At 56.7% G+C, this 16099-nt stretch overlaps 3 protein-coding genes across 3 annotated transcripts; 2 read left to right on the top strand and 1 right to left on the bottom strand.

Annotated features, from left to right (window-relative positions):
• Positions 1–390: 390 nt before the first annotated feature.
• VOLCADRAFT_103444 (uncharacterized protein) lies at positions 391–7027 on the bottom strand (the record flags this gene model as incomplete). The annotated part of the gene is made up of 10 exons (XM_002947437.1): positions 6233–7027; positions 6095–6134; positions 5475–5558; positions 4750–4819; positions 4357–4445; positions 2824–2964; positions 2541–2687; positions 1797–1914; positions 1486–1556; positions 391–920 (listed from the first exon to the last, which is right to left on the bottom strand). Exons 1-10 carry the CDS (start codon positions 6455–6457, stop codon positions 391–393), a joined length of 1515 nt encoding a protein of 504 aa, XP_002947483.1. The 5' UTR covers positions 6458–7027.
• Positions 6798–11827, top strand: VOLCADRAFT_116405 (uncharacterized protein; the record flags this gene model as incomplete). The annotated part of the gene is made up of 7 exons (XM_002947304.1): positions 6798–6800; positions 6881–6961; positions 7121–8590; positions 8853–9619; positions 10174–10406; positions 10988–11361; positions 11696–11827. Coding segments are annotated over 7 exons (3060 nt in total), but the record flags the coding sequence as incomplete, so codon positions are not given.
• A 762-nt stretch (positions 11828–12589) lies between these two features.
• On the top strand, positions 12590–13027 carry rpl35A (component of cytosolic 80S ribosome and 60S large subunit). Its single transcript, XM_002947305.1, has one exon. The coding sequence runs from the start codon at positions 12629–12631 to the stop codon at positions 12953–12955; it is 327 nt and encodes a 108-aa protein (XP_002947351.1). The 5' UTR covers positions 12590–12628; the 3' UTR covers positions 12956–13027.
• The last annotated feature ends 3072 nt before the right edge of the window (positions 13028–16099 follow it).

The following is a 16099-nucleotide window of genomic DNA, read 5'->3' on the forward strand; positions in this document are numbered from 1 at the left end:
CATATCCATAACTAAGATTTTTGTTTCAAATTACTTCACCTCATAAACGCCTCATCGTTCCAAGCCTGGCTTTCGCTTGTTGCAGCCCTGACATTATGGCCAAGGCTGCAGTTGGGAAACTTTCAAAAGTCCGTACAGCAAATAGTGCTTTCAACTTTCACCAAGCTAAATGTCATCACCTGGACTTTCTCCCCAGATTTATTGCTCACATTACTGCATAAGGTCAAATCCGTTGCCTTACATACCGTACAAGATGGTGTAACTACAGCTTTCACCCCGACTGGGACTGCTCGACGCACTAGTCGATAGCACCCTAATCCAAAATAATCCAACAGCCCAACTTCCTGTGCTCGCCCTACAAACCCAAAAAAACGTAGCCTGACTACACGATCAAACCATCGCCCTCTCCAGCGCCCTCGCCGTCTTCTCCTCTCGACCCCACACCGCCGGCCACCAAGCGGGCGTCACCGGGATCACACGCCACACAGCTACCCCAGCCCCCACGTCTCCCTGGGCCCCCTTAACTCCGCCTCCTTTTTCCCCCCCAGCCCCTGGCATTCCTTCCCCCTTAGCCGCCACCGCGAGGCCTTCCCGCCCGCTCGTCGCCTCCGTGAACCCCAAGCTCCCTGCTGCTTGCGTCTCCATCGAGGACGACGAGGCGGCCATTATCAGCTCCGACTTGCCCTCCACCGCCGGAAGTGCGGCCTCGAGTCTGAGATAGGCAATACCCCACGCCGATAACCCTGGCCCCCCCCTCACACACCCCGGCGCCACCACCACACCACGGAGCTGCCCTACGCTGCGGCCGCTAGCTGCATCCAACACGTCAGCTCCCGCTCCAAAAGGAAGAGCCGCCGTCGCGGCCGACGACGATGACGATGTCGACGACGATGTCGACTCCGATGCCGACAAAGACAGACCTGCAGTACAGTTCCAGAAGCGCGTGGCATATATATCCCTTGGCACACAGCTTGCTCAGTAATGGTACTCAAATAGAAACTCACTACGAGTTAGTTGGGTTCAGTTAGCCCGGTTTAATTGGTTAAAGAGGGTTAGTTATATCGCCTGAAGGAGGATTGTGTTCAGTCTGTGGGGTTGTAGGGCTGAGGAATTGTACGGCTGTCAGACAGGTCGGCGACCCCATTCAACTGGCCTCGGCTAGGGCTGCTGCTGTTTTGGGTCGGTCGGGGCCATCCCAGCACCGCTCGAAGCCCCCACGGAGAGGACCTCCCCCCCCACTCCCCTCCCTTCCCGTCCCGTCCCCTCCCTTGCTCAGTCAGCGAGCATCACTCGCTCGTGGTTCGTCTTTACCCCTCCCTCCCATCGTCATCGTCGCCGTCAAAATGACGGAGAAATACACGCACTCGTCACTCCGTTGGCTCCGTAGTGGAACCCTCCTCGTGGCGCAGCCCTCCCTCCGCCCACACCCCGTCTTCATGTTCATCCACATCCACATCCACATCCACATCCCAGCGTTCCACGTACCCGGACTCCCACCCGCCTCCAACACCGCATCCCCAAGTCTCGGAGCCTCCAGCCGCACTGGCATGAGCCGTCTGGGTGGAGGTGGAGGTGGCGGCCAAGTGGGGAGGGGGTCAGTAAATGTACAAATGTACACACGTTATGAGCACGCGGGAGAGGAGGTGAAGGCAAATGATCGGAAAAGCAACCGTAGTCATTTCCCTTCCCTACCCCCGTCCCACCTATCCACCTAATAATACCCCTTCCCCCCCACTTTCCCCTCCCCTTCCCTCACCCCACTTTCCCCTCCTCTCCCATCCCCGCTCCGTACGTACCGCCGTACCACCCCTCGGTAGTGAGTGAATGAGTTCCTCTCCTGGCCCACGTAGCAGCCCTTGGTGTAGCTCACACCGCTAAGCTGATCCATGTTGAAGTCCAGGGGGGCCACCTGGCCTGCGTTATGAGATGGCGTTATGAGATGGCGTTATGGGATGGCGTTATGGGACGGCGGGAGATGCGTATGATGTATTGTTGTGTACGGGACGGGGCGGGGCAGGCAAATTGTTGAGGTGCATGCGTGGTTTGCGCGGTGTGCATATGCACGTGTGGGGTGGCAGTGCCAGTAGTGTTGCTGCTGCTGCTATTGCTATTGCTACTGCTACTGCTACTGTTATTGCTACTGCTACTGCTAATGTTGCTGCATATGTTGCTGCTACTGCTACTACTTATGTTGCTGCTATTGCTACTGCATATGTTGCTGCTACTGCTGCTGTTGCTGCTGCAGAACAGGGCCGACCTCTACAAGCTGGTCCCCAACGGGCTTCCCGACACGGGGTGGGGGTGGGGGTGAGGTGCCAGGAAGGCGCCGGTAGCGCTGCCGCTCCAGGGGGCCTGAGGTGCCTCATCCGCACCGCTACCAGACGACATCCCAAAAGAACTCAACAACGGCGAAAACGGGAAAGGAGGGCGATGCCCGAGGAGTCGCAAGGGGCTCGTGCGCCCGCGTGTGTGTGTGTGTGTGTGTGTGTGTGTGTGTGTGTGTGTGTGTGTGTGCGTGCGGAGGGGGGGAATATACGCACACGTAGGCTCCCCGCACTCCGAGACTCCGAGAATGATTTGGATCGAGTTGGTGTTCATATGCAACATGACGTCCACACTGTGCGCGGCGCGCGAGCGAGGAGGAAGAGAGCCCGGGCCCAGCGCTATCAGGAAAAAGGGGGCTTCTGCTGCATGGGGCCGATTGGGTGGTGGCCGTCGCGAAGTCGATTCGGAAGTCGACATCAACATGCAACTACGGCCAGAATGTACGGATGTACGACAGCCTGGACCTCTTCATCCTTCGCCGCCGCCGCCACCACTGACCTGAGGGTATCTCCTTCTCGCCCTCCGCGACCCCTAGTTGGTAGCGCAGCAGCCGGTACTCCTCTTCACTGACCCTGGTAGTGGCGGTGGTCGTGGCGGTGGTAGTGGTGGTGGTAGTGGTGGTGCCTGAGGTGGCGCCCGCTACCGTGAGGGGAGGGGGGGAGGGGGAGGGGAAAGGGAGAGGAGAAGTTAAGAGAGAAGCTGAGAGAGGAGGATGGGGGGGGCCCACATGCGGGCGACAATGACGACAATAATAGGCTGTTTCATGCTTTCACGCACATGATTGGTATAATTAAACAAAACTATTGGATATGAGATTTACATGTGAATCTAACAGGCGTGTTGATTTTAACGTTGCTAGAGCAAGAAATTATATCATCACTTGTTGGAAAGTGACCGACACTCATACACCAGAGAATGGTGACAGCAATAATAGGACCCAAGGGGGGGGCCTCCGTGGCGCTTTGCTGTGTCTTTAACATCGCTTTCCCAATGTGGAAAGCTAATTGTCAAAAAGGCTTTTCGTTTGCTCGAAAAGAATTAGAGAGCCTGACACTCGCACCTCCCCTTTTATTCACACACACACACACACGCGCGCGCGATATCCTACGTTGAGCCCATCCCTCTCTCCCCCCTTCTCCTCCCCCCATCTTCTCTTTCCCCATCACTCTCGTTATCTCTCGGGCTAAGCAGCGGCCCACAACGGCGCTGCATCCCAATCCTGGCGCACACAAGCACACACACCTTCACTGCCCACCGCCGCTTCTGAAGTCGCTGTTGTCGCCGCCGTCGCCGTCGCCGTCACCTGCTCGCCCCTCAGCTCCTCAGCTGGCACACGCATAAGGCCCCTGAACCCTAGCTCTGGTAGTCTGGGGTCAGGCCGCCACCAGGGGCCTATCCACGGCCACAGATCCGGGGTCAGATCATGGTCGGGTCGTTTGGTGGGGTCGTTTGGTGGGGGCGTTTAGGCATTGATGGCCATTGAAGTGGTCCGGTGCGGGCAACACGGTGCGGGGGAGGCGACAGCGAGGTGCGAAGGGGAATGAATGGTGGGGCGGGTGAGGCGGCGGGGTGAGAGGCGGCGGACGGAGCTTAGGAGACGACAGGGCAGAGGCAGGAGAGGTCCCGGATTCCCGGGGGGTTATACATCGCCAGTACGACAGACAGATCAGTGACGGAAAACGTAAGTAATATAGTGCACCAACTCCCCCCCGGTGATCGTGTGAGAGAGTATAAGAGAGTGTGTGTGTGTGTGTTGAGCGATTATTTCCTTAACTGGCGGCGCTTATGGATGTCAGGGAGGAGTTGGGGTCCTAATCAAGATCCGTACGGTACGGCAGCCGTGGGTTATCAGCCCCTGATGTCGTGCCGTGTTATTTCCAGGTGGTCTGAAGCTGGCCAAGGGCCGGAGATGAGATTTTGCGCCTGAGCGGTGCGGATACTCGGTTCGGCATTTGAAAACGACAAGCATGCACGGGCACAATGCGGGGTGTACGGAATCATGGCAGTCATAGCGGCGGTGTCGGGAATTACCCGGCGGCGGCGAGTTGCTTCCCCATGCTGCCGCCACGCAGTACTCTGAGGACACATCCCGGAAGTTGATGGGCCGACGGAGCTTGTACCTGGGGGCCGGCAGGGGAATGCGGGGCAAGGGGGGGGAAGGGAAGATTAAAACCGTGCCGAAAGGTAGAGCGGACGCGGTTATAACCCCACGCTGAATTGAATGGTGCAGTTTCAGTTAGTCCGCGCTTTCCTCTCTCTGTCACTGGTCCGGTTCTCAGCCCTAAGTTAAAATCCGTCACGCACGCGACGGTGGCTTCCGTTCGTGTGAAGGACAGAACGGATAGGTACGGACATACACACAGACAAATACTTTCCCCCTCATCCTTACCTCCCCCTTCTGCCCCTCCCTTCCCCCCATCCTACCGGTTGAGCAGCTGTAACGCCGCATTCAGACCCTCCCTGTCCACATCCATCAGCACGGCGCCTTCAAGCTCTGGGAATGTGGCCGGGGGTTAGCGGGGGTGGGGAGGAGTGAGCAGGCGGCCGGACCTATCCAACCGGCGAAGGATCAGCTGGGACCGATCGGGCCGTGGATGATGCTACAGGTCGCTTGAGATAAAGCAGGTGGGGGCCCCAGGCGAGCTATGGAGCAATTGCTGCAGGGAATTCCCAAGCCCCGTTTAACCACCTGAACGCATCTGCACACACACAGGCACACACACGTGACAAAGAGCAGCGGATTTCTTAAACTTCTCTGCATTTGATTTACGCGTAAACCTTTTACTGCCTTTTCAGTCGATAAACAAAACAAAATGAAATAAACGATCAGGGAACCACAAAAAAAGGGAACCACAAAAAAAATTAAAAATGCACACTTACTTCCTTAGTTTTTGGCGTGGTGTTTTCTCAATCAGGACGGGCGACCGCCCGGCTGTCTACGTTTTTGGGGTACAAAATACCCCCAGCAAGCCATGCAACCGCATAGGAAACGCGGTTAAGGTATTTTAACTCAAATTTCCTGACGAGATCGATATCGAATTGCCGGCCCTAGCTAGCTTTAAAGTTTTAATATTAATTATACAAGTACAACAAAAAATTTCCTGGAAAAAATTTGGTTTGTTTTGCTCGGCCTGCTGGCAGTCACACACCTGGATGCGGATAGAGGAAGACATCGTGCAGGAACTTGCCCTTGGGTGTGAGGATGGTGGCGTAGGTGGGCGGCTGCTGGGGGCCTTTGGCCGGAAACGGAGAGGCGACGAGAGGGGGGAATTGGAGTTTCCACTTCAGTGAGTGAGAGAGAGAGAGAGAGATGAATGCAAGTCCGGAAATCGCAAAGGTCTGGCAGTCGTTCGACTATAAGGAACAATACTGCTGCTGCTAATGATAAAGCTGCAGATGGCGATAATCCTGGTAAATGCCGCTTATGTCGTTTATAATGCGGCTCTATGACTCCAGCCTCGCGTGCTTCAGGGTAAAGGCTTGAGAACTTTGGCTATACCTCCGTGCGGGTTTTCCTTTTCCCCATACCCGACTGACCCTGCACCTCCGAACCCGCACCATTCTGCGCTAATTCTGACCACTCAACCCAACTGGCCAGTCACCAGTTCGAATCCGGGCACCCTTTTCAACTTTGAACGGGTACAGAAGCACTGGGCTGTGAATGACGACAAAGACTTCCCTTCTCCTCTTCCAAGGATACAGCCAGCGAAAAGCCTTGGTTAACCTTCCCTTCTCCCCTTCCGTCTCGCAGGCAAACATTTGCACACACCTGCGCCCAAGAGCGGCCGCACATCGTTGGATACGATGCCCTGCGCAAACCCACAATAGTTACTATCGACTGGCACTCACTCAATCGACTGGCATTGCTAGCTCCCGTTCCAGATAAAACAGGTTCCGAGTATTTTACCTGTAAAAACTCCAGCACTTGCGAACCCTCTGCTTGCAGCACACCTCGCGAAGCAAGAATTGCCCACCGGCTTGAGGAGGACGTTAGTGCCGATGTAAACGATCGCCATAACTGTGCGCGAGCGCAATTAAGGTCAAAACAGTGCTTGACATGGGAAAGACAACCTTGCCCCGACATAATGCGGTCCGTTTGCAGCGCGAAGCACCTGTAAGCTATGGGGAACATCGTTCAGGTTGGAACAAAGATTTGCGACATTACTTGCTGTTGCATGTGGGCATGCAATTGCGAGTTGGCGACTTGGCGAGTCGTTGTCCTGCATTAATCATACTACAACGGATGTTCTCTCCGATACTGCAAGCTGGGATTTCAGACATGCCATTTTCCCGTTATGAGCTTTTAGGGAATCCATGTGAAAGCATGCAACGCGAAATACCATGCACGCGGAAGCCCAGCGCTTTGCACTCCTGGGCAATAAACGCAAATCGCACGGGACAAGCTTCGCAGCGGCCACATATCCCAGTGCCCAACCCTCAACCATCACCACAGCCACATGTGCTGCAGCTGCATGGTGAGCAGCAGCCGCGGCTGGATCACTTCCGCTGGCTTGAGGCAGGACATCGGAACCCAGCGGTGCTGCGCTACCTGCAGCAGGAAAATGAATACAGCAAGCTACAACTACGTCACCTATCGTCATTACGAAAGGAGCTCGAACAGGAGGTGGCCGAGCTGGTGTGGCGCCAAGCCCTAATGATGGCCGCTCAACAACCCTCACACACACCCAGAAGTAACTCAACACGGCACTTTGGGAATTTCGAATATCTTCGTGAGCCTGTAACTTGTGGCGATGCAGCTCGTTTCCGCCACCTCCGGATTCCCCGTCCCGTACAGTTTCCAGATCCAGATCCGGATCCACCGCCACGGTGCGAGTTCACACGCGCCGTAGCTGATGGGCAAAACCGGTGTCCCACCCTCGGGGCCGCCGCCACAGCGGGCGCTGCTTGTTGTGTACTTGACGAGCATCAGCGCATTGCTGCCTGCGGCAGCGGAGCAGCCAACTACATTCTACACTCCTTCGCGCCCAGCCCTACGTTCGACCTGGCCGCGTTCTCCGAAACCACCCAGCCAGTGCCGCCTGGCCAGCGGCTGCCAAACCGTTTCGTCCTGCATGTCGTACACGCCGACACAGGCAGGACGCTGCTGGAGCCTGTTGTAGGTGTCAGCGGCGACGTGGGGTGGGTCTCACTGGGCAACGTTGATGGAAGGAACGGCGATGGCGGCGGAAGCGGAGCCGGAGGCGGCGGCGGCGGAGGAGGCCGCGTCTACTTCACTCGCGCTGCGCAACGGGAGCTATGGTGCCTGGACGTCAAGCAGCCGCCGCCGCCGCCGCAGCAGCAGCAGCAGCAGCAGCGGCGGCGGCGTTCTGAGGCAGCCGCCGCCAAGGCGTCGCCTCGGCTGGTCTTTCGGGAACCCCACGGCCAACCCATCCAACTCGTCCAATACGGCACCTGCTTGTACGGCGAGACGCTGGGGAATACGGGTGTGCCGCTGGAGGTACGGCTGCTGGGCGTGTGTAGCGCGGGCGCAGACGCACCAGTGCCAGGAGAAATGGAAGGACCCATCGGTCAGTCAGGAGCGGGTCTGCCGATCCGGGGTGACGGGAGCAGCGACGGCGACGGCGACGGCGACGGCGACGGCGGCGGCGGCGGCGACGGCACAGGTGGCGTTACTGAACCGGAGGGGGTGGCGGTGGCGGCGAGGGCGGCGGCAGCCGCCATGCAAGCTGCCGCCGCGGATCAATCGATGAATGGCGCAACACGGGGTGGCACCGAGCCAGGTACGACAGCAGTGGCGGCGGCGGATGATGGTGAGGGGTTGACGGAGGTGACGGCCGCGCGGCGGCTTGAAAACCACGCACATGACGACGGGGTGCCTCTCCTGCCACAGCGGCCGGGCCGGCAGTACAGCGTCATATATCTGGGCCTTGCGCCTGATGCCGTCACTCTGGCGGGAGGGTACGAAGCTAACGACCGAGGCGATGGCGGCGCCAGCGGCGCCGCCGAAGACCATGCGGGTGTCCCAGGCCGGAAACGGCTCTTGTGTGGCGGCCGCAGCAGCTACTGCGGCAGCGGCACTGGGACTTCGAACGACGGCGATTGTCCTGGCATTGGCGGTAGCTGCGACGGCGGCGGCAGCAGCAGCCTCAGTCATGGCAGTAGCTGTAACGGTTACGAGGCCTTGCTGCTGTGGCTCCGCGACCTGGACCATCCAAATGGCTGCCTGCTGCTGGCGCTGGTGCCGGTGCACCATTCCTTGAAGCGATGCGACCGCGATCTTGGCCTGTCGTATGTGCCGCCGCGGGTGGGTCCGGTAGGTTGTGTCGACAGTGCTGGCTGGCTGGCTGGCTGGCTGGCTGGCTGGCTGGCTGGCTGGCTGGCTGGCTGGCTGGTAGGCTGGCTGGGCCTGTTTATGATTTATGCTGAGCTGTGCTCTCACCTGCGAGACTTGTCTCGACTACTGGCAGTCTTGTCTGACTGCATTCCTGCCTAAATGCCTCCTTAGGCTTTGTCCCCCTGGTCAATCAGATATGTGAGACTCCCCCTCACTGGTGTGTGCTGCTCAGCGCCGCCAGAAGACAAAGCTGCTGGAGCTGCTGGCGCACAATCCGAATCTCCGGATAGTGCACGTCGAAGTGCGACCGGGAGGCAGGGTCCTGTGCGTCCGGGAGGCTGTCGACGGGAGAGGTGACCCGGGAGGTCTGTACGAGCTGGACGAGCTGCAGCTGGACTGGAGCGCTGTCAAGCAATCGGCGGTGGTGGCGGCGGCGGCAGACGCGGCGGCAGCAGCTCGTGCGGGCTGCGAGGAGGATGTCAACGGCGACGGCGACGGCTATTATGGGTGGCGGTCAACGGCGCTGCAGATGGGAGCGCCGCGAGGAGAGTCAGATCCGTACATGCGTACGGCGATGCCGCTAGCGCTGGTGCACCGCCGCCGTACGGTTGTTGTACAGGGCCCGCGGCAGCACGTGCTATGTGTTTTGGCTTGGGGGGATGACGGCCAGGTGACGCTGGCCTGCAGCAACATGGCCGCGGCGCCGTGGGTAACCTCGGTAGAATTGCTGCCGTACGCCGTACAGGACTGTGGTAGTGTGGAGAACATTGGCGGTGGGAAGAATTTGAATACGGCGGCGTTGCAGGTCGCGGCGACGATGGCGACGGAGATACGGTGCGGCGACGTAAACCCACGGCTCATGATAGAGCGGCTGTGGGCTACATCGCATGACGGCGCGCAGGTGCCCATTACGCTCTGTCGCATGGTTTCGGAGGCGGGCAAGACCGCGGCCGGCACAGGCGGGCAAGAGGATGCGGTGCGGAAATGCGGCACGGAACGGTACGACACGAAATACTTCTTCTTTCTTAACACGTGGTTATCGAATATGGGGGTACGCTAAGAATTATTCCGTGCAAAAGTCCACGTGAGTATCCCAAGTAACGAGTGCCGTACTCATAGGAATATTAATGTAATGTACGTGTTAGCCTGCGAGTACGCAGGGCGAATGAACGTCGTGTGTTGCTGCCCATCCATCATTCATGCCGAGATCGCCATTCATGGGTACGACATAGTGCACGTGCTGCTGCATGCACACACACACACATAATTCGTACGGCACTCCGAAACCGGCATTTGGAATTATCATCGCCACAGGCATATGATATGCATAAGCTTCCTTCCGCGCGCCTGCGTGCCACGATGAATCCCGTAGTATCCTGCTCTGGCAACACCTGCCCACTGCCGCCTCACCACCACTGCCACCACCCCGTGTGCCGTACTACACCTGCCGATGGAATCTCCAATCGTGCCTTGAGCAGCGAGTCGTCGCCATTGCCGTCGCCATCCGGCGCACCGGTTCCTCTTCTACTGCGCGTGTACGGCGCGTACGGCAGGGATCCGCCGTTAGACTACCAGCCGGCGCTGCAGCCACTTCTCCGCCGTGGCGTGGCAGTAGCGGTGGCGCACGTGCGCGGCGGCGGTCTGCTGGGGCCTGCATGGTACGACGCAGGTCGCGGCGCCGCCAACAAGGCCAACAGCTACCTGGACCTTCTGGCAGCGGCGCGACACCTGGTGGCGACAGGCGTGACGACACCTGGGTTGATGTGCCTGGCGGCGGAGTCGGCGGGTGCGTGTAGCGGCTTCCGTGAGCTGCCCTGCAGATGCTGCGAACGGGCCCGGCCATTGTCATGGTCATGGATAACAAGGGCGCTGTCCTGAAGATCTTGTCCTCCCCCTCGCGCCCCGTACTATTCGCACACAGTTTTCCCGCGTTTCCCTCCTACTATATAACCCCTTTTCATGTCTTGAGGGCGGGAGAAGCGAGCCCTTTCTTTCCATGCCTGAGGGCGGGTCTAATGCGCGCGAATGGCGCCCCTACATCTTGTGATGATGTGGCGAGGCGTGTGGTTGCTGCGAGAGTGCAGGTCCATGGTGTGATGCAAGCCACATTGCATTGCATTGCAGTGCAGTGTTACGACTTATTTCGGCTCGCATGGTATGGGGAAGCCTGGTTGAGTGGACTGTAGATGTACGCTTGGGGGGTGTACAGTGGGCTGTGGTTGCGCAGCGGGCTGTGTGCGGTAAGCTGCGTCTGTATACATGTCGCGAATCAGATGGTGAGGTGCGCAAAGAGATTGGCGCTGGGCCGCGTGGCCGTGTCCTAGGATAGGTCCATGATCTGCCCGTGTGTGACGGACTGACGTACAGGAGGCTGGGCGGCGGGTGCGGCTCTCAACGAAATGGGTACCCGCCTCTTCCGCGCCGCGGTACTGACCGTGCCCACCCTGGACGTGATGACGTCACTCCTCGAAGACCCGACTTACGGTCCGTACGAGCTGGGTGATCCACGTGCCGACCCAGCGCTGTACCGTGCAGTGCTACGCTGGTCGCCGTACGACGGGCTAGGCGCTGTGTCCGGCGTGCAGTACCCGGCACTGCTATTGCGCGTGGGGCTGTTTGATACGAATGTACCGTACTGGGATCCGGCCAAGTACATGGCACGTCTGCGGAGCCTTGCAAGGCGAGATGGTGGGGTCGGTGTCTCGCTGCGTTTGATGCAAGTAAGCTTGGGTCAGGGGCCTGTGAGTGCTGATATGCAAGCGCGTGCGTGCAAGCGCGGGAATCTGTGGATCAGGGAATTGAGCCGAGGTGTGCGTTTTCTGCCCCTGGCCACCCGATTGCGCCGAAAGAGGCCACAACACGATGATCTGTGCGTGCCTTAACAGCCTGAGTTTTCTCAAGCCTATTATACATTCTTGATTATCCTAGCGCACCTCCTGGGGATTGAACCCCAAGCTATTTATGGTTATCGGGAATTGTGGGCATCGTTAGAACATTTGGGCATAGCAATACACGCAATTCGGTTCCCAGCATCTGCGCTTGCGACCACCCCTGAATCCCCCTCATCGATGACAGGTCAAGCCGGGCGGCCATGAAACGTACGACAATGTCGCCGACGATGCGGCGTTCTGTGCATTCGTACTATGGTCGCTTAGGATGTGGCCCGGCAAGCTGGAGCGCGTTGGAACAAGAAAGCCTGGGACTCAAGTGCAATAACGAGTTGGGCTCGCGAGCAGTGGCTACCGCATGGTGCTCTATAGTCTTCACGGCCTAGCGCTCATTCCGAGGCCCACATTCTGCACAGCTTGACGCGGCTCACGTTTGCTTTGCAACAGTGTAAAAACGAAAGTGCATGGCATGCAGCTGCATCATGTCTTTCTATGTCAAGGTGATGGTCCATGTGGGTAAGACTGCCCCGTACTTGGTACAGACGTCTGTGAAAATTCCGCTATACATGAATTGTCCCCTCTGCCAATGGATAGAAACAGGTGCCACGGGACAAGGCCCCTCCCCATAGACTGAGAGGTGCAGCGTAAAGTCGGAGTACTGCGAACAAACCCATGCGCCTCAGCGTGTAATGAAAACTTCCCAGCCTATAGTGGAGTCAATAAACTGTTCCATGAGGCACTATCACGATATCACCTCCACGTCGAAGCGCGTCCGCGCACAGCCCGAAAGCCAGTAGTCAAAATTGATGAGCTAAAGGTGATACCTTTAGTAAAGTTTTCAGGACCCCTCCTCGTATGGTTTTCATCCATTTCCCTCAATACAAAGCTTGGCAACGACTAGTAGTACTTGGCCTTCTCCTGTACACGACTGCTAATGCGCATGGCTTTCTACAAATTAAGCGTATAATAGATGACGTTTGTCAATTTCCTTTGGATTGCCGCCGGACACATTGTCCAGCCGCCGCCGTACATGGTCGCAGTCTCTTGAGCAGCCTCGCCCAAACGGAAAATTTCCTCTTCCAGTGGCCCTTTTTCGTTACCTTGCTGTTAGGATAGCAAAATGGGCGGCGAGAACGTGCGCCTGTACGTGAAGGGCCACATTCTGGGCTACAAGCGGTCCAAGGCCAACCAGCAGAATCATACCGCTCTTCTTAAGATTGACGGGGTGGCCACGAAGAAGGAGACGGCTTGGTACCTGGGCAAGCGCATCGCCTATATCTACAAGGCCAAGACCGAGAAGCAAGGAACGAAGTTCCGGTGCATTTGGGGCCGTGTTATGCGCGCGCACGGCAACGTCGGCGTTGTGAAGGCAAAGTTTGCTTCCAACTTGCCTCCTATCAGCCTGGGTGGCGCTGTCCGCGTTATGCTCTACCCCAGCCGCGTGTGATGTGTGCAATGGTCCACGGAGGCGGAGAGCGGCGGCGTTGCCACAGCTTGATGTAACTGCAAAGTGGAATTCTCGTTTCTAATTTCTCACTTTTTGCACGAACTGCACAATAAACGAGGAAAGCAAGTAATTAAGGAAATGCTACTGGAAATGCCGGCAGAACGCATGTGTTGCAGCATCCGATACATCTCGCGGAGTCTGCCAAACAGCATTGTTCCCCGTGTGGCGTGCAGATGGGGAAAGCGGCAAGGTGAGTGTTGGCGGGGCTATGTGCAGGGGTAAGGGTACGTATGTGGAGCTGCGCAGCTAGGGTGGCGTAACGTGTTTCATTTCAACCGGCTTTTCTGTGCAGCTACGTGCAGCTACAACAGTCAATCCGGTGGACCTTGCACGCCGTTCAGCTGCACGGTTGCACTGAGGGGGGCTCCCATTGGCACGACACCTCGGGCCTGTTGGCGCTATTATCGTTCAACATTGAAGACGCCTGTAACGTTTCTAGCCAGGAATCCTCCCGGTTTATGGGCCTTTGGTTCCATACCTGCATTGGAAGTTGTGGTTAAGCACGCAAGGTCGCGATGCCCCCTTTTCCAGTCTTTTGGGTGGTATTGCGCGCGCCTAGAAGGGGTAACGGTTGCATACATGGGTACAATGCGCGACAATTTGGCTGTCGGGATGCGTCCGGCTAGCGGGAGCTTCTTGGTGGGTTAAGAGTTTCGCCGTGTGATAGATATTCACCACAGGGGGGCCGCCGCTCAAATATGCACATATTGTTGTTGTTGTTACATGGTCGTGGGTGCGTTCCCCGTACCTGCAAACCACCCTAGTACGAGCCGAGGGCTCAAGGGCTGCCAAATCGCCTATAAGCACCATCCTACCTCGCACTTCCAACGAGACAAGTGATAACGACCAAAGGGAACGATAGAGTTGCGGTGAGACCATATGCGTTCCAGCATCCTTGCCAGGCGTTCAGGTTCCCACTTCATAGCGTCCTTATATGTTCGAAGCGTGGAAAGCCCATATCAGATCTGATTTCGTCGTAAACCGGACAGCCCAGCAAAATGTGTTTCTCATCCTCGATGTGGCTATCAGTGCCGCAGCAAGGGCATACTCGCTCCTCCCTAGGTATTTAACGCCGTCCCTTACGCGCTCTGTTAGCCGCCAGTGCCCAACAGCAAAGCCTAAACTGCATAAGCTTGCGATTCGCCGAACGTGGGATAAACATTGTGATGTGCGGGAGCACCTCCTTCCTGCCCGCTTGCTCAGCCGCCAGCCCTATCCAATGCTTATACTTCGCCATGTGGATTCCTGCTTGCTTGCCGTCTGACGGATACACGTCAGGCTGGACATCTAAACGCGTATGCTTCCAACCACTCATTAATCGGTCCTTGAACTCCAAAATCACACCTTCTGGCATTGGCTTGTTCATCAACCACTCCACTCGTTCGTCTACCTCGTGTAGCCCTTGCGGGGCCTCTTTCCATACATCGTGCCCCAAAAAACATATGACCCGCCGCCCGTCCTTGCAAAAGCGAGCGTCATTACGGGGCAATAAGTTGTGAATGTCATCTGTGCGCTCAAGTGAAAAGTTTTGTGTTCAGGAGAACCCAGATTAGCTCTTGACAATGCCACAGAGCATGGCTTGGGCTTTCACATACAGGTGCGGAACTAAGGTGCTCGGAAACCCTTTCTAGTGAGTCGGCGGCAACGCCCTAGTGCTCTAGCGGTGCCGCGACGACAGCGATAAGGTATTATTATCGGAACCATCTTGCGTCGTCAGTAGATCGCGTCAGCCTTATGATCCTGCAGCGATGCATCGAATGGATGTAGCTTTTGTGCGAAATCATGTGGCACGTGTCTGAGCTGTTGCCGTCACATGTGGAGCATCAGTAAGGCTTGTCTCCGGCCGTGGTAGCTGTTGAATAACGTTTGGCCCTTCATCAGATAAACGTTTCAACTCATTTCCACCGGCGTAATAGGCGACGATTTGCTGGGTGGGTGGGTCAGAGTGTTTCGATGACCTAGCTTGTTCGACACAGCTTCGCGGCAGCTTGGAATAGCGTGTCCAGATACGGCGCGCCATACAGCCTCGCAACTTTTCGCAACGTTTCTACTCTTCAAGCTGCTTCTTCAAGAACAGAATGATACAGAATAAAACTTTGAGCACCACATGGGTCGCATCGAGGCATGCAGGAGAGAGACGTGACGCCCACGTGCTAACGATAAAAAGGTAAATTACAAGACCACCTCTCACACATGGCAAAAGTTTGCAACCGTCTTCAGACTCTAAATGTGTCAGGAAAACGCTAAGCCGCATACTCAAAGCGATTTGGATGAGACGCATACAACAAATTCCTTACCTCCATACCTTGAGGCGGCAGGTAAAGCCGTATAGCCAGCTGGACTGAGGGATGCTTTCTTTTCTGCTGACTTTTAGCCGTTGGACAGTAATGCTTAAGGAAATCTAGTCAAGGTAAAGCCCTAACTCCCGACCAAGGTGAAGCCTCCATAAGCCTTATTTCCCGTATTCGTCCGTTGGGCCATAATTTCATACGTTCCGACGGTGACAATCATAATGCTACTATTGTGGGCCGTCTCAAGGCCAGCAGTGTCGTGCGGTTGAAGCTCGTTTAAGGCGTTGCACATGAGCCTGTAGGGCTCCACTGTAACGACTACTACTGCACTGCCAAGGATGACGCGTTTTCAGTTGCGCCGAGGTTGCTTGGCAATACGACTTTCGTGACCGGTAGAATCTGATTCTTAACTTTGACGACACAGTAGGAGCCATGGAATTAGGGGCATCATGTTATGCGTCTTATGCATGTATTTGTTAAGGGGGGGGGACTTGCGGCAATTCGGGTGTCATCCACAAGTGCTTAAGATTAATAGAGGAACATGCAGGGAAATATGACACTGATAGCCCAGTTCAATAACCACACATACACACGTTCCTTGCCAGGCCGACGGCCACCGGCGTGAGAATCAGCAAGCTTGGAGCTCGAATGCTTGGAACTTCACCTAGCTTCATCAGAAGATGTGTGATCGGGGCCCCCCTTTTCCAATGACGTGCATTCACGGACCTTCACGACGCCCATGCGTCAGTACACAACTGATGAAGGAAACGGATCAGCACGTTGTTATCAGCAC

This window comes from Volvox carteri (assembly GCF_000143455.1).
Source record: "Volvox carteri f. nagariensis unplaced genomic scaffold VOLCAscaffold_6, whole genome shotgun sequence".
Classification (NCBI taxonomy): domain Eukaryota; kingdom Viridiplantae; phylum Chlorophyta; class Chlorophyceae; order Chlamydomonadales; family Volvocaceae; genus Volvox; species Volvox carteri.

Bases quoted from the DNA above. Each gene is read 5' to 3' on its own strand.
- rpl35A (XM_002947305.1), top strand. From the start codon at position 12,629: ATGGGCGGCGAGAACGTGCGCCTGTACGTGAAGGGCCACATTCTGGGC.